We start from the raw sequence: 26,724 nt of genomic DNA on the forward strand, positions 1-26,724 counted from the left end.
ATGTATTGAGATATATGTATAGTTGATTCCATTCTTTGTGCTACATAATATAATTAAATGATAGCTATCCACAAGACAAAATAAGAAAGTTTATAAAAATCTTTGCAACTTAATGAAAAATATTATATGAACATGTAAACTGGAAATAACATTTTTCAAAATATTACATACAAATTATGGATCATCCCACATTTTATAAGTTTTAGTTGTGATGAGTCATGTTATCACTTTAACCTTTCCAAATTTCACCAAATTTTGGGACTGATTTTGGATAAATGTAAATTTACTTAGTTTTCCTAGGGTTCTGTCAAATATACAAGGCAGCATCTGTACTTTCATCTTTTATTCCCCCAAACCTCAGTAAGTATACTTTCAAAATACACAGATTTATATAAAAATACTAATAGGGGAGTTACAAAAGTTTGGAATTTGTCACCATCAGAATACTAACGATACAGAGTTTAGTTTTATTATACTGATCTGGTGCCTTTCCTTCATAAGGTCACAGAAATGAACAATTCAGCAAATAAGTCATTTGATTGTGAAACAATTTTGCCTACCGTTCGGATGCCTGGACCCTTCCAAAGATTCTTCATGTTCTCTGCCTTCTTCGCTCTCCAGGAGACCTTGATGGTCATGAAGTAAAGGGGACTGGCATCTTTAAGCAGAAAGAAAAAAACAGTGGGTTTTCTCACTCACTACAAAAACTATTCACTCCGTATGAACCACTTATTGCTCTCATAGCAAAACAATTTAAATATTATTTTCTTATAATTATTATAATTTTTAAAATTTAAAACATAACAGACATATAAAAACACACAAACATAAAAGAAAAATACATATATCCGGGATGATTTACATCCCAATTTTCGTCAGAAGCCCATACGGAGTTGTATATGTTTTTACATCAAGTTGAAAACATTTTAGTCTATGTTCACTGTAAATACTGTACATTTTTACAGAAGAGAAAATAAAGAAGAAAAGAAACATTTTAGAGAAGAACTTGAAAGAGAATAGAAAAAAAAGACTTCAAAAAAAGCGAGAAAATCTGGTTTCATAAGATGACTGAACACATACACAAAGATGTATTGGTGATGAATACAGTTTTGGCTGAATTTGAAGGATTGTTCATTTAATAATTATATGAATCAGGGGTGACATACTCTCGGTTCGCTCGTGCCTATCAGTTGTTGGAGAGCCGGTCGCGAAGGGAGTGCGATACTCCATTCACCCGCCTAGATGCCGCCATGGGTTCTTTTACCCTCTGCACATGCACAAAACATTCTATGCCTGAGCAGAGGGTAAAATAACCCAAATGGTGGTGTCTGGGTGGGTGGGCAGAGCCTCGCGCTCCCTTCGTAACCGGCTTTCTGGCGATCGGTAGGCATGAGCAAACTGGGAGGATTTCACCCAATATGAATAGAACTTAATATTTACTAATCTCTGAGGGGGTCATGCTCTCTTAGCCTGTTTGTAGGCATTTCATTATCCAAACTAGGTATCATCATCAAAGCGAGTGATGCACTAGCACTGATAATGTTACCTAGTTTGAATAATGAAATGTCTGCAAGAAAACAACCAAGCTCAGAAAGCACTAGCAATAGCAACATCACTTAAGACTTACATGTTGATTGACATGCTCTCTAAGCAGTTTACAGAATCAGCATATTTCCCCCAACAATCTGGATTTTCATTTCCAACCTCAAAGGATGGAAGGCAGAGTCAACCTTGAACCGGTCAGGATCAAACTCCTGGCAATGTGAGCAGAGATAGCTTGCAATAATGCATTCTAACCACTGCGCCGCCACGGCTCTTCTTTTCTAATCTCTATTAAACACAGCTGACATCTGCATTTCATTTATATTAGATTAGTACGGTACTCCTCCTTTTAGCTAAGTAGCAATGCTTTGTAGTGGCTCGCATTCAAAGGCAAAAAGGGACTTTGCAACACACAGGGCCACAAATATAGTACAGTGTTCCCTCGATTTTCGCGGGTTCGAACTTTGCGAAAAGTCTATACCATTGTTTTTCAAAAATATTAATTAAAAAATACTTTGCAGTTTTTTCCCCTATACCACGGTTTTTCCCGCCCGATGACATCATATGTCATTGCCAAACTTTTGTCTGCCTTTAATAAATATTTTTTAATAAACTTTAATAAATAAACATAGTGAGCAATAATCTAAATGGTTGCTAAGGGAGGGGAAAATTTCAATGTATGGGTTTAAAGTGTTAAGGGAAGGCTTGTGATACTGTTCATAGCCAAAAATAGTGTATTTACTTCCGCATCTCTACTTCGCGGAAATTCGACTTTCGCGGGTGGTCTCGGAACGCATCCCCCGTAAAAATCGAGGGAACACTGTATATCTAAAAAGGCAACTGCTTTTTCTAAGATGGTATGGCAGAGTCAAAGTGGGAATTAATTCTAAATTTTCAGAGACTGAGAAAAGTGAAAAAATTCTTTCTTTCCCTTTCCATTTGTATTTCATCTTTTGATAACCTTTATAAAATTATTTTAAAACCTTCATAAAGGCTACAAGGAGTTTGAATGTTTTACATATATATTATTCATTATGTATTTATCACAATCAAGATATAAAAAAAATAACAAGTACCCATCATATCCTACTTGATGCCTCCACTGACTACTTCCGCTTGGTCCTGGATCACTGGAGGACGATTGGTTGCTTGGAGAACTTCTGAAATAAGGAGTAATTTAAGATGTGGTGAGATATGTAGTGATCCGGTAGGCATCCTATTTAGTTTAACAAAATTCCTCATGAACAAATTTTATATTTAAGCATATGAAGCATTCATATACAATAGTTTTAAAACTTAAACTACATAATGGGTTTGACTATACAGTGAGACCTTGGTACTCATTGTTAATTGTTTCCAGGATGTGCGATGAGTTCCAAAAATGAGTATCAAACATTTTTTCCTCATAAAGAATAATATATTAATCAGGCAGGGACAAGTTTGAGTCAAGTACCAGACAAACAACAAGTTCTGGGACAAAATTGTTGGGTCAAAATGCATCAAGTAACAAATTCTATGAACTTCAAAGCAGGCAAGTACCTAAGTACCACTATATTAACAATTGTAATAATCAGGCACTTAGCCTGATTTATGTCCCAGTGACTCATTTATGACTCGTTTATTCATTTATGACTTTCAATGACTGATTTATTTTCCAAAAGACTCGTGTTCCAGTGAAAATCACTGACACTGCAAAAAAAATACACATTCTGCATGCCCTCTTCACATCAGTGTTCGTTAATAGTCAAACTATTTCACAATTAATGACATCTTATATAATGCATTATAAGGTTAATAACATTTATTAGTAATTTATTAAAGTAATAAAATTACTTCAATGTTGCGCTCTTCAAAAAATATATCTTTCATTGAATAACAGATTGGACTCAATAGTATACTTATCTCCCTTTCTGCTCTATAATATTTTCAGACTCTTTATGAGTCCTGAGCAAGGGAAATCATATTCAGTCTCCCGTGTACCCTGAATATTTCCATATTAAGTGCTAATATGCTTTCCATTGAGAAAATGCATAGCAGACCACTTTGTAAAAAATGGCAACCGCAGTTGTCGGCAAAACATCAGGAAATCGGTTCTCTAGAATAGTGTTTCCCAAACTTGGCAACTTGAAGATATTTGGACTTCAACTCCCAGAATTCATTCTGGGAGATATCTGGACTTTAACTCCCAGAGTCCAGATATCTCCAAGTTGCCAAGGTTGGGAAACATTGCTCTAGACATTCTCACTAAACCCTGAAACCCAAAATTGCCAAATTTAGGCAATTTATTTACTGTCAAATATTTATTATCCATTTTTATTTCTCAAGAAGACCTATTCTATTCTATTAATTAGTCATCTTATATATTCCAGGCAGAGATATGCATTAAAATTGCATCTTTCTTTTAGTATCAATACTAGCAGCATTGACTTATTGTTTGCTTCCTGGTGTGTGTGTGTGTTTGTGGAAGGACAGAACCCAGGCTCATTTGATACAGCATTTAGAAAATATAAGCTGGAGGAGCGTATATTACCTTGCGCCATCTGGAAGCTTTCTGTCAAAAGAGGTGCTACGAGGAATAGCAGTTTGTGCCTGATGAAGAAGCTGCTGGCAATGCAATCTGTCAGTTGTTCCTAAGATTGGAGAGGCACGAGAAAGAGGCTGCCCGGCAGATGTTGGCACCCTATGCCAAGTCGTATTCCTCCTGAAAGGAGTTTTATACTCACATGGGGTGCCTTCGCTGTCAAGTTTGTACTCCACCATGGGAATTCGACAGAGTTCTGAGCATCCCCTACGGCAGAGGTGAACATCGCAATGAATCACAAAGGTATTTTCTACCATAACAATGATGTCCCATTTCATACTATGTACGTTTACTTTATTACCACCGGCATATTCATACGAGAAGATCCCAAAGTGAAGAGCAGTGAATTCATAACTGCATGAAACATAAAGTGCATGTTTGGTAGGCAATTGTCCGCTAAACAAAAAAGTGTAGTCACGTTTTATAAACTCTGGTATTTCAAAACTTGGAAGGTTGGAAGGCAGATGACATAAACTGTGGAATTTATAATAGCATTTTAACTTGTTGAAACCTAAGTTGAAGCAAATGTGTACAGCCATGTACGTCTGTACTATTATAATTATTATGGATAGTTGCATAGTCAAATCAAATATTTAGATTGGATTTGGTATTTTTATCAAGCTCTTTCCAAGGATCTGGGACAGACAGAAGTTGTTTGATACGAATTATTAAAGATATTGTCTCAACATCTCAGGATGTGTGCTGTTCCATGTAAAGCTGCTTTTTGAAATTGTCCGATTGGGATTTTGTCATTGCTAATAGTGCTCAAATAGTGTTCCAGTGGTTTTCAGATTATCCCCACGTGCCTGTTACTATTTGCTTGATTTTGCCCTAATTATTCTATTTGTAGGTTTTTGCATTTTGTGATTTTCTCCAGTTCTTTTTTTTGCCATTTTACTGTTTCCCGGTATTACCATGTCCACTATCCAGACTTTTGTTTTTTTCTGATCAACAGATGTTAAGCCTAAGGTATTATGTGATAGATGCTTGTTTGTTTGAATGCTAAGGTCCCAGTGCACTTTAGCTTCTTCCTTTTTTATTACTTTACCCGTTCTGTCATTCCACCAGTTCTAATTGCAAGCAAATGGTATTTCTTGTAGATTTTTCAATGCACCACTGTTGCTACTTTGTCATGATGCCCTTTGGAGTCAGTCTGTGCAAACTTCTCGCAGCAGCTAATTAGGTGATCCACTGTTTCATCAGCTTCTTTGTAGGGGCAGCATTTTCTATCTGTTGCTGTTTTCTCAATTTTGGTTTTATATGTACTTGTTCTTGGTCTTATGTAGCCAAAATTAGCAACTGCATCTCTTTCTTCAGTTTTCCTGTTCTTAGTCATTGCCAAATGTTGTCGTTATCTGCTTTGCTTTTTTTTTTAAATGTACTAGCCATGTAACACTTTGCCTTTTCATGTCTTTTTCTATTCTTCTTTTCTTGTAGGCAAGTTTAGTCTCTTCAGTATTCAATAAGTCTTCATGTAGACTAGCTTCTGTGACTTTCAGTTTATTCTTCACTATCCTTCAGATATTCTTCCAATGCCCTTTTTTCTTCTTCAATTGCAGAATAGAAACATAGAAACATAGAAGTCTGACGGCAGAAAAAGACCTCATGGTCCATCTAGTCTGCCCTTATACTATTTCCTGTATTTTATCTTAGGTTGGATGTATGTTTATCCCAGGCATGTTTAAATTCAGTTACTGTGGATTTACCAACCACGTCTGCTGGAAGTTTGTTCCAAGGATCTACTACTCTTTCAGTAAAATAATATTTTCTCATGTTGCTTTTGATCTTTCCCCCAACTAACTTCAGATTGTGTCCCCTTGTTCTTGTGTTCACTTTCCTATTAAAAACATTTCCCTCCTGAACCTTATTTAACCCTTTAACATATTTAAATGTTTCGATCATGTCCCCCCTTTTCCTTCTGTCCTCCAGACTATAGAGACTGAGTTCATTAAGTCTTTCCTGATACTTTTTATGCTTAAGACCTTCCACCATTCTTGTAGCCCGTCTTTGGACCCGTTCAATTTTGTCAATATCTTTTTGTAGTGATGTATTTGCAATATTCCATGTCTACCGATTTTCCTTGGTTTAGTAGTTTGTCAACATGCCTGCATGGATGAAGATCATGAAAAAGTAAATAATCTTTCTATTCGGGTTATTTTAGTTCTACTTGAGTCCAGTCCACTATTTCAGCTGTGTATTTAATGACTGAAATTGCCCAGGTATTAATTGTCATGGTGGTATTTCCTCCACTGAGTTTGAACTTTAAGATCTTTGTCATTCTCATGATCAAGGAACGTGTGTGTACAAGATTTTGGTGTTTTTGCTTCCACACACGCGCAGAATAAAAAAAACCGCCAAAATCTTGCACACACACACTTCCCCTTGCGAGATTTAGCTTCCTGCGCAGAAGCAAAATCTCGCCCATAGCAAAAGCAAAGCTGCGTACACAGCTTAATTTTCACAACCCGATACTGCTCATGCATGATGTATTCACATTTAACTTCTTCTTGACTATAGAGTGCTTGCGGTTTTCAGCTTGAAGGTAACATATGTATTTATAGTATCATCTTCATCTAGAATCCTGATGTCCTTTATGCACGAAATCTAGAGACCCTGAGTTTTCAATATTTTTCCTTTGTTGGACATGTCTAGTCCAAACTCTATTGCAATATCTTGGCAGTATGTATAATCAGTACTGAGCAACAATTCTATTTCTGATTATGTTTTTCCATTTAAAAGGAGATGATAGCTTGGCATATGTTTTTGATGTTTGACAGACATAGCCTGACTTGTTCAGCATTGTTAATAGAGGAATCAATGCAACGACAAACTGAGATGATGAGAGTGAATCTCCTTGAAAGATTCAAGGATTCTAGATGGTAACCTTTTCCTGACTATCGCCATTGCACTAGCAACCAAGTCTACGGAGAGGGGCGGCATACAAATCTAATAAATAACTATATCTTTCACTGTGCTCTAGCTTTGCACAAAGCTTCTGATGTTTCTACTATTCTTATTAATTCTAGGCATTTGATTATTCAATTATGTGGCACTGAGACAAATACCTTCACGCAATCAATCCAACCTATGTTCAGTTTGGTCTTTGTTCTCTTGCAGTTTTCCAATATAATCTGACTATTAGGAGATGATATTTTTGCTCTTCCGCTATTTGGGCAAAAATGGACCAAGGACCATCATCATCATCATCATCAGTAGTAGTAGTAGTAGTAGTAGTGGTAGTAGTAGTAGTAATAATAATAGTAGTAGTAGATGATGTATGTATGTATCCATGTATGTATGCAAGTATTTTATTTATTATCCCAAATCAATCCACTGATGGACGAAAGTCTCTTCATCGAAGACTATGAGCCATATCTATCATACTGGTCTATATTATGGTTGGTAGACAGATTTTTTTTTGACACACACATTAATTCTCCTGTTCTCCATGTTCACATTAAGGTGACCTTATTCCCAGGTAATCCTATGCATGATTAGAGCATCTTTACAAATAATTAAACTATAAACTCACCATGTAATTAAAATAGGAACAGTTCCTTTCTCCTCTTTTAATCCACATTTCAATTTTTGTTAAATTTTTGATAAGTTACTATATGCAATCCTATATGTCCCTAATCTGATTTAAGTCCAATTTAGTCTAGTCTTATTCCCAGACAAGTGAGCATAAGACTACAGCCTTCTTAATCAGAAATAAAGAGCCGAAGCAAAATCAAATGGCATTTGCAACCTCCGTCCTTTACCTCCTCCGCACCTTCGACTACTGGCTTCTGATATTTAAAGAAAACACCATACACACAAATAATAGATTTATCATTTATACTGAACAGTACATGTAACAAAACTCCTAAGATCTTAGATTCAAGGAAATACCATGCTTAACTGTAAGGGGGAACTAATTTGCTAAAGTCATTATTCACTGCTTTCAGATTTCAAACAGATCATTCTCCCAGCAACAGAAAGAAGATAAACCCTCTATTGATAAGATGGGCATCCAATGAGCAATCCCAGAAGGCATTCCCAAGAAAAGAGGGGGGAAAAACAGAATCTGATGGGAACATTATGAAGCTCTCTACTGATTGCAATGTAAATTAATTTTGACTGTGTGGGGCTGAATATTCTTGACAGTCCTCTGAAAAATTTGATGGGACAAAACTTGCAACTAATTTACTAGCATTCTAGAATTGAAATGTTAACACTGGGATCTGAATCTTCGTGTCAGGTATACATATTGTCAATTTAAAGAACACCATTTCCAGCCCAGAAGGTTCTGAATGCCACATCATTGATAGCCTTGGTCTGAATCAATCTTTTCTTTGACAGAGATGAATGGGTAGATCTGGCACGTATTACTATAGGCTGATTGTGGAAAGGAATTGTTTTGCCAGAAATCTTGACTAGATGCTGCAGTAGCTGTAATTCTAAGATTGCAGAAGAGAAGCAGTGAAGTTCTTCAAAGAGACCTATTCTGCTGGTGATCAACTTTCCAGAATGATGGCAGTATCATTTATCTAATTTCAACACTGACTCTTGACAGGAACACAATCTCTTTGAAGGAATAGATCCATAATATGGGAGATTGATTTATAGTCCTGCCTGGCTAGTAGATAGAGGATATAGCCATGAAAACCCTCCAGTTATTACACCAGATATAGGTGTAATTGAAGCGGGATGCCCTGGTGAAATTTATTCTTGCACAAATTCTTATCTTTCGGGCGTCTCTGATGATTATTCAAAAACTGCAACCGATTCAAAATTTAGGAGTAGATCAGCAGCATTTTAGTCAAGTAACATCTGTTTTGCAGGTGTTGTATTGGTTCTCAACAGACTTCTGACTACAGCTAAAATTGCTGGTGAAGTTCTATAAATCTCTTTATGGCTCATGTCCTTGTTATCTTTGGGACTATCTTTTCTGAGTATAATCTGCTTATGTTGTACATTCACTTTGAAATGTATGCTTCTGATTTTTACTACTTAGAATGTCAGGGGACTTGACAATTGAGAAAGTTCTTAGTGACAGCCCCAGTTCCATAGAGCAAAGTTAGGATACCCCTTCCGTGCTAATAATAATAATAATAATAATAATAATAATAATAATAATAATAATAATAATTATTATTATTATTATTATTATTATTATTATTATTATTATTATTATTTTGAAAGTGGTTAAGTCAATCCCTTCCTGCTTTGTCTTGACAGCATAAGGTGCTAATATCACGGCTGCTAGGTATTTTATTTGACTCTTGTATTTTCAAATATTATGGTTTTAATTTGGTTTTAGGTACTTTTCATGTATGTGTGTGTGTTGGAAGTTATTACTTTTTCTATTCCTTTTTTCATTTCTTTCTTTTCTTCATTTTCACATTTCTTTATATTCTTTTTTTAATTCCTTTTCTAATTCTCCAAAAGATTCTCTAATTAAAACAACGATTTTAGAATAAGGGAGATTTGCTACTTTCTAACCAAATAGTCTGTCATCTAACAAATAAGTCTCTTACAGAGGGAAAGTACATGTAGTCCCCGATTTACAACAGTTCATTTAGTGACTGTTAGAAGTTACAATGGAACTGAAAAAAGTGACTTATTACCACTTTTCATAGTTACAACCTTTGCAGCATCCCCAGGATCAAGTGATCAGAATTCAGATGCTTGCAAACTGGTTCACACTTACGACCAAATGATCACCTTTTGCAACCTTTTGATAAGCCTAGTCAATGGGGGAAGCCAGATTCACTTAACAACTGGGTTGCTAACTTTATCAACTGCAGGGATTTACATGGTCCATCCAGTCTACCCTTATACTATTTCCTGTATTTTATCTTACAATGGATATATGTTTATCCCAGGCATGGTTAAATTCAGTTACTGTGGATTTACCAACCACGTCTGCTGGAAGTTTGTTCCAAGGATCTTCTACTCTTTCAGTAAAATATTTTCTCACGTTGCTCTTGATCTTTCCCCCAACTAACCTCAGATTGTGTCCCCTTGTTCTTGTGTTCACTTTCCTATTAAAAACACTTCCCTCCTGAACCTTATTTAACCCTTTAACATATTTAAATGGTTCGATCATGTTCCCCCTTTTCCTTCTGTCCTCCAGACTATACAGATTGAGTTCATTAAGTCTTTCCTGATACGTTTTATGCTTAAGGCCTTCCACCATTCTTGTAGCCCGTCTTTTGACCCGTTCAATTTTGTCAATGTCTTTTTGTAGGTAAACTGAACATAGTACTCCAAATTGAGTCAAGAAAGGTGGTAACATGGAGCAAATCTCACTTAACAAGTGTCTCAAGTGTAGAAATCACTTACAAGGAGACATGTCAGTCTGCGGAGAGGGGTAGCATAGAAATCTAATGAATTATTATTATTATTAAATTATTATTATTCTAGACCAATGTTTTGTACAGGTTGGAAATATCTCTCTGGGATGAGCAGAGCTCTCTGTCTCTTGGACTTACAAGTTTATTTTTATAACAAAATTTTTGTGTATACAGTGATCCCTCGATTATCGCGAGGGTTCCGTTCCAAGACCCCTCGCGATAATCGATTTTTCGCGATGTAGGGTTGCGGAAGTAAAAACACCATCTGCGTATGCGCGCCCTTTTTTTCATGGCCGCGCATGCGCAGATGGTGGAGTTTGTGTGGGCGGCGGGGAAGACCCAGGGAAGGTTCCTTCGGCCGCCCAGCAGCTGATCTGCTCGGCAGCGCAGCAGCAGCGAGCAGACGAAGATCGGGGTTTCCCCTTTGCGTGGGCGGCGGGGAAACCCCGATCTTCGTCTGCTCGCTGCTGCTGCGGCCGCCTAGCAGCTGATCTGCTCGGCAGCGCAGCAGCAGCGAGCAGACGAAGATCGGGGTTTCCCCGCCGCCCACGCAAAGGGGAAACCCCGATTCGGCTCCTCACTGCTGCCGCTGCCGAGCAGATCAGCTGCTGGGCAGCCGAAGGAACCTTCCCTGGGTCTTCCTCGCTGATGCCCCCGCTCGCCCGCCCGCCCACCGCCCGTCGCCCGCCAGCAAGAGGGGGAGAGATAGAGAAAGAGAGAGAAGGAAAGAGATGAGAGAGGGAGGAAGAGAGTGTGAGAGAGGAAGAAGCAAGATAGAAAAAGAGAGAGAGAAAGAAAGATGAGAAAGGAAGGAAGAGAGTGACGTCATCGGGTGGAAAAATCGTGATATAGCGTTTCGCGAAGAACGAGATCGCGAAAATCGAGGGATCACTGTATAATCTCAATGATTGACTTGGTCCAAAGATAGCTAACTAGTAACAGGTTAATATACAGCATACAGACAATCCATAATAAGCAAGCAGGTGAGCATAGTTTAACCTTTTGCTCTTAGCTAGAACAATAGAAGAGCTGAATAAGCAAGCAACCTTTACCCTAGATACACAGGAGGGTCTTGATTACCTTAGGTGAAGGGAAGCCTAAATGAATAACTATTTCCTTGAACTAATAAGGGGAGTGGATTACCTTTGACCAGGCATGTAGGTTTAACCTTATCACTGTTCTGCTCAGGCCTACTTGTATCAGAACAAAGAGAGAATCCACGCGCCGAAATTTCAAATCAAACACTTTTCTATGAAAAGCAGGATTTATACAAGCAGAGCCAGACATTTCAGTCCATCTTGGCAGCTTTCTTGGTTAAAATTGACTAAGAGATAAAGGTCCGGGCTGCAGCGGAGAATCAAAGCTAATTGACATTCCTCAGTGAGACAATGTTTCTTTGGCCACACATGCACACTCATGGCTCTCCAGGTTTTTCTCAGACAGCTGCATCTCTGCTCGATGAATTTAGAAGAATAAGAGCCAGCGATGCATTTCTGGAACCGCGAATCTAGGACTTCCACCATTATAAATGTTGGAACTCCATGCCCCTTTACCCAGAAATCCTCAGTTATATACTGTCTGGGTGTGGTCAACTGTTTCCTAGAGGTATAGCTGTCAAGACTTTCTTTCATAGACTCACCTTCTGAACCTTTTCCCATAAAGATGTTCCGGTCCGCTTTGTGACCTTCTGACCTGGGCATCTAATAGGGGCTTCTGATCTCCCATGTCTCCCTCCTCCTCTGACTCAGACATTACCATCATTGGGGTTTCTACAGTCTTTGGAGATTCCTCAGGTTTCTCAGGTTCCAATTCTCCCTCACTCTCACTCTCTGACTCAGTTGTCAAGAACACTGGCCTAGGGTATCTAGGGCACCAAGACAGACCCGGTTCATTCATTCATTCATTCATTCATTCATTTATTGGATTTGTATGCCGCCCCTCTCCGCAGACTCGGGGCAGCTAACAACAGTAATAAAACAGTATATGACAATAATCCAATACTAAAAACAGCTAAAACCCCATTATATAAAAACCAAACATACATACATACATACCATGCATAAAATTGTAAAGGCCTAGGGGGAAACTGTATCTCAATTCCCCCATGCCTGGCGGCAGAGGTGGGTCTTAAGCAGCTTACGAAAGACAAGGAGGGTGGGGGCAATTCTAATCTCTGGGGGGAGTTGGTTCCAGAGGGCCAGGGCCGCCACAGAGAAGGCTCTTCCCCTGGGTCCCGCCAAGCGACATTGTTTGGTTGACGGGACCCGGAGAAGACCCACTCTATGGGACCTAACTGGTCGCTGGGATTCGTGCAGCAGAAGGCGGTCCCTGAGGTAATCTGGTCCGGTGCCATGAAGGGCTTTATAGGTCATAACCAACACTTTGAACTGTGACCGGAAACTGATCGGCAACCAATGCAGACTGCGGAATGTTGGTGTAACATAGGCATATTTGGGAAAGCCCATGATTGCTCTCACAACTCTCTTCATCCTCCTCAGAATCTGTGTCTAACTGACCTGGTCGTGGACCACTAACAACAATCACATCTACAGAGGGCATGAAAGATATGGAAGGTTAACCAACACTCAAGTAAATAACAGAAATTTTGGACTCAATTGTGGTCATAAGTCAAAGAGCATCTGTATTCAATGTCATCAACTCAGCAAGGAAAGCCTGTATATCAGGGGTCCCCAAACTTTTTACACAGGGGGCCAGTTCACTGTCCCTCGGACTGTTGGAGGGCTGGACTATTTAAAAAAAACTATGAACAAATCCCTATGCACACTGCACATACCTTGTTTTAAAGTATAAAACAAAATGGGAATGTACTATTTAGAGGGGGGAGAAGATCTGAAAGTCATATATGTTTATGTTTTGTTTTTAATTTTCTTTTGTTAACATCTGATTGGCTATACAAGGTTTTCCTGGCTTATGAAAAATGTATAAAGAAAGAAGGAAGCACTTTGGCATAATGGTTAATAAGTCAGAAATATAATTGGTGTTGCACTTTTTGAAGGAACATTAATGAGGGAATTTAATTAAAAGAAAATGAATGTAACTGGTTGACAAAATTAGAAAAAAAACCTTTTGCAATTTTTTTCATGATTGATATTAGTTACTAACAAAATACCGCATTTTATTCATGGAAAATTAGATGTGTTGTTTGAATGTATGTTGAGAGAAAAATTTAAAAAAATTACCCCCCCCCCCAAAAAAAACCAGTCCTTCCTTCCTCTGTCCCTCCATTCATTTCATTCTTCCTTCCTTCCTTCCTTCCTTCCTTCCTTGTTCCCTCCATTTTTCCTTCCTTCTTTCCTTCCTTCCCTCCTTCATTCCTCTCCACTTCTTCTTCCCTCCCTCTCTTTCCCTTTTCTTTCTTTCTCTCTCTCTCTTTTCCCTGTGCTCTTGTCACTCACTGGCGGGCCGGATAAATGGCCTCAGTGGGCCGCATGTGGCCCGTGGGCCATAGTTTGGGGAGCGCTGCTGTATATGAAGGGCAAATTCATACGTAAGCTCAAGGATACACCCGCTAATTTATTTATTTTATTTATTAATTGGGTTTGTATGCCGCCCCTCTCCGAGGATTTGGGGCGGCTCACAACATATCAAAACAACAGCTAATGTCTTACCTTCTAGGTGAACCATCCTCATGAGGCTGAATAATCACCACTTTAACTGTCACAGACGTGCGCAGTAGGTCAATCATTTGTTCATGAGTGAGTGTTGCTACAGCTACTTTGCAGATCTCTACGAGGCGACTGCCCTGACGCAGGCCTGCTTTCCACGCAAAGCCAAATGGTTCCACGTCTGCCACAATCCCTTCAAAGTTGACGTGGAATCCAAGCTGTCCCAAGCCGTTTCTTCTCAGGGTCATTTCTGCTGTTTCACATCCTCTGGTTACTATCTAAAGAACCATCAGATTTGATAAGAACAAGAACATTTCTACATATCACTTAGTGTGTAACAATGTAGCATTTTTCATAATAAAACGTGAATATATATGGGGTTTTTTTTTCATTATCAGCAAAAATATGTTTGTTACATACATGCATGAATACATACATACATACATACATACATACATACAGTGGTACCTCTACTTACGAACTTAATTTGTTCCATGACCAGGTTCTTAAATAGAAAAGTTTGTAAGAAGAAGCAATTTTTCCCATAGGAATCAATGTAAAAGCAAATAATGTGTGCGATTGGGGAAACCACAGGGAGGGTGGAGGCCCTGTTTCCTCCCAGGAGATTCCTAGAGAGGACCCATGGAGGCTTCTTCCTGCCTTTTCTGGCCCTGTTTCCTCCCAGGAGATTCCTAGAGAGGCCCCACAGAGGCCTCTCCCTGCCTTGTCCGGTTAGAGTTTCGGAGGCTTGGATTTGTAAGTGGAAAATGGTTCTTGAGAAGAGGCAAAAAAATCTTGAACACCCAGTTCTTATCTAAAAAAGTTCGTAAGTAGAGGCGTTCTTAGGTAGAGGGACCACTGTCCGTACATACATGAACAGCTATAAATATCTCAGATTTATTTCAGACTTCAGTGGTGGGTGGCTACCGGTTCACCCCAGATCAGGTGAACAGGTAGAGTTGGGAGGCTCCGCCCACTTGCCTAGACATCATCAAAAACGCTCTGTGCATACACTGAAGCCCATGCGCTCCCATTCCCGAACCGGTGGCAAAGAGAAGTGAAACACACTATTGGTAGAGTTACTATTCCTAAAAGTGTAAATCTAGCAGTTCGGGTTTGGCGTTCGGGTTCAGGAGGACGCTGAGGAGCCCCCCGGCTGTTTTAAAAGGTGACAGCAAGGCGGTGGGGCTTCCCAGCGGCCTCCCGAACCCAAACTTTTGCCGAACTTCCAGGTTCGGCGTTCGGGAGGCCACCGAGAAGCCCCGCCGCCCGGCTGTCACCTTTTGAAACAGACGGGGGGCTTCTCGGCGGCCTCTCGAACACCGAACCCGGAAGTTCAGGTTTGGCGTTCGGGTTCAGGAGGATGCTGAGAAGCCCCCCCGGCTGTTTCAAAAGGTGTCAGACGGGCGGCGGCGGTTTTTTGCGTTGTTTTTTTTTTCATTGCACAGATTAATTGATTTTACATTGTTTCCTATGGGAAACAATGTTTCGTCTTACGAACTTTTCATCTTACGAACCTCCCCCAGGAACCAATTAGGTTCGTAAGACGAGGTATTACTGTATTTGAATCATCTATTTTTCAAATCTTCCTAAAACTATTAATGGGAGGACTTTATAAATTTCTAAATTAAAACAGATAAGCAAAACGGGAAGAAAAAGAAAAGTCAGCAAGCAGGGAACTCAGAGTCAATGAAACGTTTTCTCAGAAGTTGTCTGCCTAGATAATGAACTTTTAAGATGCGAATGAAATTGTTTGGTTAGGAACTGACTGAAAATCTAGAAGTGGGCAAGTTTAACGTTTCCAAATGTAAAATAATGCACTTGGGGAAAAGGAATCCTCAATCTGAGTATTGTATTGGCAGTTCTGTGTTAGTAAAAATGTCAGAAGAGAAGGATTTATGGGTAGTGATTTCTGACAGTCTCAAAATGGGAGAGCAGTGTGGTCGGGTGATAGGAAAAGCAAGTAGGATGCTTGGCTGCATAGCTAGAGGTATAACAAGCAGGAAGAGGGAGATTGTGATCCCGCTAGTGAGACCACATTTGGAATACCGTGTTCAGTTCTGGAGACCTCACTTACAAAAAGATTTTGACAAAATTGAACGGGTCCAAAGACGCACTACAAGAATGGTGGAAGGTCTTAAGCATAAAACGTATCAGGAAAGACTTAATGAACTCAATCTGTATACAGTGATCCCTCGATTTTCGCGGTCTCGTTCTTCGCGAAACGCTATATCGCGATTTTTCCACCCGATGACGTCACTCTCTTCCTTCCTTTCTCATCTTTCTTTCTCTCTCTCTTTCTCTATCTTGCTTCTTCCTCTCTCATACTCTCTTCCTCCCTCTCTCATCTCTTTCTTTCCTTCCCTCTCTTTCTCTATCTCTCCCCCTCTTGCTGGCGGGTGGCGGGCGGCGGGCGGGTGGATCAGCGAGGAGCCGGGGTTTCCCCTTTGCGTGGGTGGCGGGGAAACCCCGATCTTCGTCTGCTCGCTGCTGCTGCAGGCAGGCAGGCGGCGGACAAGCGGCGGGTGGACAAGCGAGGCGGCGGACAAGCGGCGGGCAGACAAGCAGCGGGCAGGCAAGTGGCGGACAAGCGGCGGGCGGACAAGCGGCGGGCAGGCAGGCGGCGGACAAGCGGCGGGCGGACAAGCGGCGGGCGGGCAAGCGGCGGGCGGACAAGTGGCGGGCGCGGCAGCAGCGAGAAGCCGAAGATCGGGGTTTCCCCTTTGCGTGGGCGGCGGGGAAACCCCGATCTTCGTCTGCTCGCTGCTGCGGCTCTGCCGAGCAGATCAGCTGCTGGGCGGCGGAAGGAACCTTCCCTGGGTCTTCCCAGGTGCGGAAGTAAAAACACCATCTGCGCATGCGCAGCCATGGAAAAAAGGGCGCGCATGCGCAGATGGTGTTTTTACTTCCGCACCACTATATTGCGAAAAATCGAGTATCGCGAGGGGTCTTGGAACGTAACCCTCGCGATACTCGAGGGATCACTGTAGTCTGGAGGACAGAAGGGAAAGGGGGAACATGATTGAAACATTTAAATATGTTAAATGGTTAAATAAGTTTCAAGAGGGAAGTGTTTTTAATAGGAAAGTGAACACAAGAACAAGGGAACACAATCTGAAGTTAGTTGGGGAAAAGATCAAAAGCAAAATGAAAAAATATTATTTTACTGAAAGAGTAGTAGATCCTTGGAACAAACTTCCAGCAGACGTGGTTGGTAAATCCACAGTAGCTGAATTTAAACATGCCTGGGATAAACATAGATCCATCCTAAGATTAAATACAGGAAATAGTATAAGGGCAGACTGGATGGACCATGAGGTCTTTTTCTGCCGTCAATCTTCTATGTTTCCATGTTTCTAAGGCAGAAAATAAAGGGAACTGACAAATTAATAGGGACTGTCAATGGAAGGTTTGGAAGAAATAATAAAAACTGAGGTAGAAAGAAGAAATCTTTCTGACACAATCCAGAGGTTAGGACAAAGTATGTTTTGCAGAGAGGTGAAAATGCCAATTTGGAAGGAAATCTCCGTAGCCTCCTATGCCATCCTTTGGAGGAAGAAATTCATCCAGATTTCAACTTTGATTTGAGTTGTATGACGATTAGGAAACAACAGAGGACATGAACTAAAATAATTTGGCTTGAAAAAGAATTTATAGAAAATGCCTTTACCAGATGAATTCTCTTTCTATTTCAATAACTAAATAATCATTGGCAAACTTTGTTGAACTTGTTTTGCTACTTCTATGTTATTGCTTTTTTTAAAAAACTGTAAAATTATCCTTCTGAAATCTGTAAATTCTGTCTCTGTTTATTGTATCTGTAATTCCACACCCAGCCAAACACTATCCAGTCAGAAAGGAAAGGAATGAACTCAACACAGTAAGGAACTTGAAACCCTAACCAAACAAATTGGGTTCATACAACACGCTAAGACATGAAACAGGAATATAAACAAAGATTAAATTAACAAATGTTTATTTTATTTTATTTTTTATTTAATTGGATTTGTATGCCGCCCCTCTCCGAGGACTCGGGGCGGCTCACAGCATATATAAAAACAGAACAATCATGTAAATCCAATTAATACTACTATTTAAAAACAATTAAAAGAAAAACTTATAGACCAAACATTCAACAATCATACTTAAAGCATTCAGTGGTCAGGGGGAAGATCTAAAAGTCCCAAGCCTGGCGGCAATTTGAGATTTTAAACTCTTCCAGAAGGCAAGGAGGGTGGGGGCAATGCGAACCTCTGGGGGAAGCTGATTCCAAAGGGTCGGGGCTCCCACAGAAGGCTCTTCCCCTAGGTCCCGCCAGCCGACATTGTTTGGTCGATGGGACCTTAAGGAGGCCAACTCTGTGGGACCTCACTGGTCGCTGGGATTCGTGCGGCGGTCTCGGAGATAATCTGGTCCTATGCCATGTAGGGCTTTATAGGTCATTACCAACACTTTGAATTATGCTTGGAAACTGATCGGTAGCCAATGCAGTCCGCAGAGTGATGGCGAGATGTGGGCATGTCTTGGAAGGCGAACACTCTTTCTGAACACTGTTCAAAGGTAGCCCCATGTAGAGAGCATTGCAGTAGTCGAACCTCTAGGTGATAAGGGCATGAGTGACCATGAGCAAAGACTCCCTGTCCAAATAGGGCCGCAACTGGTACACCAGGTGAACCCGGGCAAACGCCCCTCTCCCCACAGCTGAAAGATGGTGTTCTAAAGTTAGCTGTGGATCGAGGAGGATGCCCAAGTTGCGAACCCTCTCTGAGGGAGTCAATAATTCCCCCCCAGGGTGATGGACGGACAGATGGACATGTCCTTGGGAGGCAGTACCCACAGCCACTCCGTCTTGTCTGGATTGAGTTTGAGCCTGTTGGCACCCATTCAGACCCTGACAGCCTCCAGACACCGGCACATTACTTCCACTGCTTGAGTCTGTAAATAGAGCTGCCCAATCCAACCTGGTTAAACATGTTGCATAAACACAGTTTAGGAATGGCAGCAGCTAAAAGTCCTATTATATATTTCCCTCTAAATAGCTCATATTTCCAAAACAATCCTTCATTGAGGAACCATTGGAATTGTGATGTTATACTTTGAAATAGAGAAGAAAAGGATTATTGGATTATTGAAAAAGTGGTAGGGTTACAGAGGGCTCTGGAACAGAGGTGGGCTCTTCCCGGTGTGGTCTGGTGCGTCATGGCATTAGCAGCAGCCCACTGGTGCCGTCATGAAGACGTCACTGTCACGCCCCCCAGCTCAGGAACTGACTTGAGTCCTTGCCATAGCACAGCTCTCCCATTGTTCCCATTCTGTGCCTCAAATAGTTCAGGTTAGAAACATAGAAACATAGAAGACTGACGGCAGAAAAAGATCTCATGGTCCATCTAGTCTGCCCTTATACTATTTCCTGTATTTTATCTTAGGATGGATATATGTTTATCCCAGGCATGTTTAAATTCAGTTACTGTGGATTTACCAACCACGTCTGCTGGAAGTTTGTTCCAAGGATCTACTACTCTTTCAGTAAAATAATATTTTCTCATGTTGCCTTTGATCATTCCCCCAACTAACTTCAGATTGTGTCCCCTTGTTCTTGTGTTCACTTTCCTATTAAAAACACTTCCCTCCTGGACCTTATTTAGCCCTTTAACATATTTAAATGTTTCGATCATGTCCCCCCTTTTCCTTCTGTCCTGCAGACTCTACAGATTGAGTTCATTAAGTCTTTCCTGATAAGTTTTATGCTTAAGACCTTCCACCATTCTTGTAGCCCGTCTTCACCAATTCCCTTCCTTCCCTGCTGAGAGGTGAAGACGGAGAACAGCTCTCCCCCCACCCCTGTGTGCCTCTCAGCCGCCTGCTCCTAGCTGCAGGCTGTACCATTAAAGGCAGGGGAAGGGGTGGGAGGAGCTGGATTGCATGATATCTCTGCAGGGCCAGGCAGCCCTGGAGCCCACAACGAGTGACAACAGGGTCTTCTCCCACCCAAGGCTCATTAAAGGCAGGTAAGGGGTGGGAGGAGCTGGATGGTGGCAGTCGAAGCTGGCGGCTAAGAGGGAAGTTTGGGAGCAGCTAGAGAAGCGGGGGGACATTGCCCACCTGCCAGCGCAGTCTCCCGCAGTGGGAGATGCAAGACCCGTGGCAGTGATTCTTCTAGGAGGCTCTGGCTTCTCCGTTCCCCCCATCTCAGCAGCCTGAGAAACTCTGAACGGGTGGTGATGATCCCAGGCATTGTTGCATGTTTGGAGCTTCTTGGGCTGCCATGGTGGGGAGGAAATGGGCGGCCAGAGCTATCATAAGAACATAAGAAGAGCCATGCTGAATCAGGCCAAAGCCCATCAAGTCCAGCATTCTGTGTCACACAGTGGCCCACCAATTGTCCATGGCGATCTTGAGCAGAAAGAGAAGACAAGACCCTCTCTTTCCCTTGACCCCCAACAAATGGTACTCAAGGGAATCCTGCCTGCCTCAACCAATATAGAGGCGGCACTTGGACATCCATTTCAATAACCACCAATACACTTGGCATCCATGAATCTGTCTAATCCTGCCTGGAAGCTATCAAGGCTGACACCTGTCACAACCCCTTCTGGAAATGAATTCCATAAACCAACAACCATAACCCAGCTATCTCCATTCCCCCCACGTCAGCAGCCCAAGCAGCTCTGAATGCGTGCAGATGATCCCAGGTATCGTTACACGTTTGGAGCTTCTTGTACTGCCGAGTTGGGCAGAAGAGGCGGCAGAAATGAACAGAGATAGCCATGCCCATAAAAGAAGCCACGCCCACAGAGTAGTAATATAAAAATATAGGAACCCGCCCTTGCTCTGGAAGTACAGTGGTACCTCGAGATACGAGTTTAATTCGTTCCGGACCTGGGCTCTTAAGTCGAGCAGCTCTTATCTCGAACGACTTTTCCCCATAGGAATTAATGTAAATAATTTTAATTGGTTCCAGCCCTCAAAAAACTCACAAAGTTAGTCTAAATTATGCAGAAAGACATGTTTTTAATGAAGAAATGTACATGTACATATAAATGAATAATGAAGTTTCTTTCACTTAACTTGTAAACTTTCTTAAACTTTTAAATTTACATATGTTCAACTTCTCTGCCACCCAATCCTGTAGGACAGAGGTCCCCAACCCTTTTTGCACCAGGGACCGGCTTTAAGCGATCAAGAGAGGAATGGGTGAATGAATGGACGGAGGGTGGGAAGGAAGGAAGGAAAGAAAGAGGGAAGGGACAGGAACAGAGGAAGGAAGCAAGGAAACTTATGAAAGGGGAGAGTAAGAGAGGAATGAGTGAAGGGAGGGAGGGAGGGAAGAAGGTGGGAAGGAGAAAGAAAAGAAGAAATAGAGGAAGGGAAGGTAAAAGAGAGAAAGAAAAAGAGCAAGAAAGAAAGAAAGAAAGAAAGAAAGAAAGAAAGAAAGAAAGAAAGAAAGAAAGAAAGAAAGAAAGAAAGAAAGGGGGAAGGGACAGGAACAGAGGAAGGAAGCAAGGAAACTTATGAAAGGGGAGAGTAAGAGAGGAATGAGTGAAGGGAGGGAGGGAGGGAAGAAGGTGGGAAGGAGAAAGAAAAGAAGAAATAGAGGAAGGGAAGGTAAAAGAGAGAAAGAAAAAGAGCAAGAAAGAAAGCTGCAAGCACCCCCCCGAGCCCCCCAGGCCGGCTGCAACCTTTTAAAACACGCGCGCCGCTTCGCAGCTGTCTCCTGAAGCCGAACGCGGAAGTTAGCGTTTGGCTTCAGGAGACAGCTCCTTGGCGCTTGTATCTCGAATTTGGGCTTGTAAGTAGAACAAAAATATCTCTCCCCTCCCAGCTCTTATCTCGAGTTGCTCTTAAGTAGAGCAGCTCTTATGTCGGGGTTCCACTGTATCTGGATCTGTGGCAAATTTAAATTAGGTTGTAAACATCAGACAGAAATTGTACTGAGTTTTCTCATGTATGATCTGGGATGGGATTTGGGTAGCAGAAATATGACCGTTCTTGTCTTCCAAAATATTTTGATACCATTAACCACGGAACATCTGTGAGGTTGAGAGTTGGAAGCATAGTATTATGGTGCTCCTAGTCTTATCTGAGTGGATTAGGGTTACGATTCAACTGTGGCAAGTAGGACTTTTGAAGTTTTACCTAGTATATCACGTGCATCTTTGCTTGGAACACAACGCACCAAAAAAAAACCCTTCATATTTCTGGATTAGTTTATTATCTTGTTTTACATGAGACTGTCCTAGCATAATAGAACTGAATGTTGCAAGAACTATTTGAAACATACTGAATCATAGTCTCACTTTGATCTTTTAACTCATTAGAGGATCATCATAATTTAATAACAGCTCTTCAATAGATTTTGGGGTAAACTGGACCTTTTACTTTGGATGAACCTATCGGGATGTAGCTGTTTATAACCTGAAATGTTCTTGGGTTATTCAGTCAATTGAGGCTCTTGTTGCTTTAATTGAAATGTCATCGTTGTCAGGGGCTCTGGAGGAACCATCTGTGGCTTTTAAACCAGTAAGCCACTTCTTTAAAAATTTCTAAAAATGACGTTATAAGGTTTACTTGAATTTCCAAATAATTTTCAGGAAACAGTGGAAGGTTGATTTAAAATAAGGCAGTCCTAAATTAACTATGGCAATTGGGGTCAGAATTTCCAACATTAAATGACATAGTTGTAACACACAATGTCATGTGACTGTGCTGTTAGTAAATGCAGTTCCAATTTTTCTGGTTGCCATTGTTAAACGAACCACACACCAGTTTTAAGAATGTCAGCAGTGTAGGTGGCAAACGGTGACAATCGGACCTTGCAATATTGCAATATCAGAATTGTAAAGTGATTGCTGAGCACCTGGATTACTATCATGTAACTGAGGATATTGTGACTGTCAGAACCTTGAGAATCGGTCATAAATAAGTACCTCTTATTCACCTCTATTATCAATTCAAATGGCCTCTGAACAAATGGTCATTAAGCAAGGTCATTAAGTTATTTTTAAACAATAGGAACTTTTGTTTCATTAGCAGTAAACACTTTCCAGAATGTCTGATAAGAGTTAGATGCAATTGAATTGAGACTATGCAATTAAGGAACTGGAATCTTAATTCATATACAGTGTTCCCTCGATTTCCACGGGGGATGCGTTCCGAGACCGCCCGCGAAAGTCGAATTTCCGCGAAGTAGAGATGCAGAAGTAAATACACTATTTTTGGCTATGAACAGTATCACAAGCCTTCCCTTAACACTTTAAACCCCTAAATTGCGATTTCCCATTCCCTTAGCAACCATTTAGATTATTACTCACCATGTTTATTTATTAAAGTTTATTAAAAAAAATATTTATTAAAGGCGGACGAAAGTTTGGTGATGACATATGACGTCATCAGGAGGGGAAAGACGTGGTATAGGGGGAAAAACCACGAAATATTTTTTAATTAATATTTTTGAAAAACTTTCTGCGAAGTTCGAACCCGCAAAAATCGAGGGAACACTGTATTCTAGACTTGTCCTATTATTACCACATTTGTGGCTGAAATCCACAGAATTGCTAAAGTTCCTTCTGAGTAATCACTGCTGATTAAGAATGCAAATAATTCATTTGATTAAAAATTACAATGCAACATTAGAAGGGCAATCTGCATGAAAGTTGCAGCAATGCATTGCTGTTGTATAGCATCTGTTAGAAGCAAGCTGGTCAAATTTATCTGAAATTATTTCATACATTTCTAAAGATTTATAAAGGATAAAAATGCATGCATTATTATGTTAATCCTATGTACATAAGGACATAAGGAAAGCCCATAAAGTCCAGCATTCTGTGTCACACAGTAGCCCACCAATTGTCCATGGGGATCTTGAGCAGAAAGAGAAGGCAAGACCCTCCCTTTCCCTTGACCCCCAACAAATGGTACCCAAGGGAATCCTGTCTGCCTCAACCAACATAGAGGCAGCACTTGGACACCTGTTTCAATAACCACTGGTATACTTGGCATCCATGAATTGGTCTAATCCATGAATTTGTCAAATCCATATGTACGTATTTCCCAGACTAGGGCTGAAGGAGTTTGCCTGGGCCAAAGTCATCCAGCTGCCACCAGTGCTAAACGATCTTTAAAAAGTCTCTGTATTTGTAATCCTGAATCTTAACATAGAAACATAGAAGTCTGACGGCAGAAAAAGACCTCATGGTCCATCTAGTCTGCCCTTATACTATTTCCTGTATTTTATCTTACAATGGATATATGTTTATCCCAGGCATGTTTAAATTCAGTTACTGTGGATTTATCTACCACGTCTGCTGGAAGTTTGTTCCAAGGATCTACTACTCTTTCAGTAAAATAATATTTTCTCACGTTGCTTTTAATCTTTCCTCCAACTAACTTCAGATTGTGTCCCCTTATTCATGTGTTCACTTTCCTATTAAAAACACTTCCCTCCTGGACCTTATTTAACCCTTTAACATATTTAAATGTTTCGATCATGTCCCCCCTTTTCCTTCTATCCTCCAGACTATACAGATTGAGTTCATTAAGTCTTTCCTGATACGTTTTATGCTTAAGACCTTCCACCATTCTTGTAGCCCGTCTTTGAACCCGTTCAATTTTGTCAATATCCTTTTGTAGGTGAGGTCTCCAGAACTGAACACAGTATTCCAGCTACTATGGTGCTTGTTCTCTCTCTCTACCCACCCACCTCTCTCCCTCTCCCTCCCTCCCTTATATGTACAAATACAACAAACACAATAGGCACAGTGATCCAATGAGCACATTGAAGGGTGAATAAACATCTCATTCCTCTTTATAGCTTTTCTGCTGAGGGGCAGAGCTCTAGCAGTGTTCTTTTACTGAAGCACATACATAGTGCTGTCCCTTAACTTTTTTCATCTTTAAGCTTCTTAAAAATATCAACAACTTTTGAAGAATAAAAACATTGAAACATATACTTACTTCTAGCCTTTGAACTATTTCTCGGATGTCCTCAGCACAGTTATCAAAGGCGGACAAAAGAACGCATTCCCCTCTTTCGTAGAAGACTTTTAGGCTCATTAATCCCGATGTCCAGCCAATGACATCTCTGCAGGAGCAGTTGAACACCACGTTTTTGGATTCCTTTTCAATCAAGACGATGAACTCATTGGAGATGCCGAGCAGGCATTCAATGTCAAGTGACTGACCAAAGTCTCGTGCTATCACATTCCATATTACTGCTCCAACACTGAACAAATGAGCATCCTTTCTTGCTTTCACTCTTTCTCTCTTTTTGGCACCTAATGAAATGAGGCTAAACTTGACCGAAGTTTCTATTGTAGCGGTGGTAACAAAATTTTCTGCTAGATCTTTCAAGTACTCTTGACGTGTTCTAGTTGCCATGGCTCGAAATTTCTCCGATTTGTGGGCTGCGTTTTCTGCATTGATAACTTTGGCCAAAAGGAAGTCCCGGAAAACTGCTGACTTAGGGAAAGTTACTCCTTTAGGGATAGGTGGTCCAAAGGGTGGAACATCTTTTGATCTTGAAACTCCGACACTAAAAAAGTAGAGAATGGAGAAGTATTACCATTCACATCATGATTCTGTACAAATAGAGCCGGGGTGGCGCAGCAGGTAGAGTGCTGTACCGCAGGCCACTGAAGCTGACTGTAGATCTGAAGGTCAGCGGTTCAAATCTCATCACCGACTCAAGGTTGACTCAGCCTTCCAGCCTTCCGAGGTGGGTAAAATGAGGACCCGGATTGCGGGGGCAATAGGCTGGCTCTGTTAAAAAGTGCTATTGCTACCATGTTGTAAGCCGCCCTGAGTCTAAGGAGAAGGGCGGCATAAAAATTGAATGAATGAATGAATGAATGAATGAATGAATGAATGAATGAATGAATGAATGAATGAATGAAAAAAATATTTTTACCTAACAATTTTTATACAGTGTTCCCTCGATTTTCGTGGGTTCAAACTTCGCGAATAGCCTATACCACGGTTTTTCAAAAAATATTAATTAAAAATACTTCATGGTTTTTTTCCTATACCATGGTTTTTCCCACCCGATGACGTCATACGTCATCGCCAAACTAATAATTTTTGCAAATAAATAACAAAAAAAAATAATTATTGTTAATAAATAATTATGTTTATAAATATCAGGATCACTAAGTGTCTTATTCAATGGTGAGTACCAGTAATAATGGTGAGTAAATGGTTATTAAGGGAATGGGAAATTGTAATTTAGGGGTTTAAAGTGTTAAGGGAAGGCTTGTGATACTGTCCATAGCCAAAAATGCTGTTTTTACTTCCGCATCTCTACTTCGCGGAAATTCGACTTTCGCAGGCGGTCTCGGAACGCATCCCCCGTGAAAATTGAGGGAACACTGTATTCTTTAATAGACATTTGGTGACTAAGCAGCAGCAGTGAAGGTTGTAGAGCTCTTTCTAGTTATGGCATTTTGCTGTCTAATTATAACATATGCTTTATTAGCCAATTAGTCCTCAACCATTAAGTTTATGTTGTACTAACTCATCACAGAATAAGTTCTGGTAAAGCTTTAATGATTGGAAGAAATTCAGTGCAAAGACATGAAATGTCTACCTCGACTACAGATGCCATTATCTAGCCATGTAAATAGGAGCAGTGGTGGTGTAGTGG

General features: G+C 40.7%; 1 protein-coding gene across 3 annotated transcripts in view; it reads right to left on the bottom strand.

Moving 5' to 3' along the window:
- The window catches only part of SIPA1L2 (signal induced proliferation associated 1 like 2), a 133,416-nt gene that overhangs the window by 42,091 nt on the left and 64,601 nt on the right, over positions 1 to 26,724 (bottom strand). For all 3 annotated transcript variants that reach the window (XR_011557460.1, XM_070733965.1, XM_070733964.1), the window contains exons 8-12: positions 25,041 to 25,617; positions 14,091 to 14,365; positions 4,073 to 4,330; positions 2,619 to 2,702; positions 561 to 658 (exon numbers count right to left, since the gene is read on the bottom strand). Coding sequence is in view for 2 of the 3 variants with exons in the window: in XM_070733965.1 (XP_070590066.1) it covers positions 561 to 658; positions 2,619 to 2,702; positions 4,073 to 4,330; positions 14,091 to 14,365; positions 25,041 to 25,617 (1,292 nt within the window). In the remaining variant the exon portion in view is untranslated. The remainder of the gene's footprint in view (positions 1 to 560; positions 659 to 2,618; positions 2,703 to 4,072; positions 4,331 to 14,090; positions 14,366 to 25,040; positions 25,618 to 26,724) is intronic.

The sequence above is a fragment of the Erythrolamprus reginae genome, chromosome 1, assembly GCF_031021105.1.
Source record: "Erythrolamprus reginae isolate rEryReg1 chromosome 1, rEryReg1.hap1, whole genome shotgun sequence".
NCBI lineage: Eukaryota > Metazoa > Chordata > Lepidosauria > Squamata > Dipsadidae > Erythrolamprus > Erythrolamprus reginae.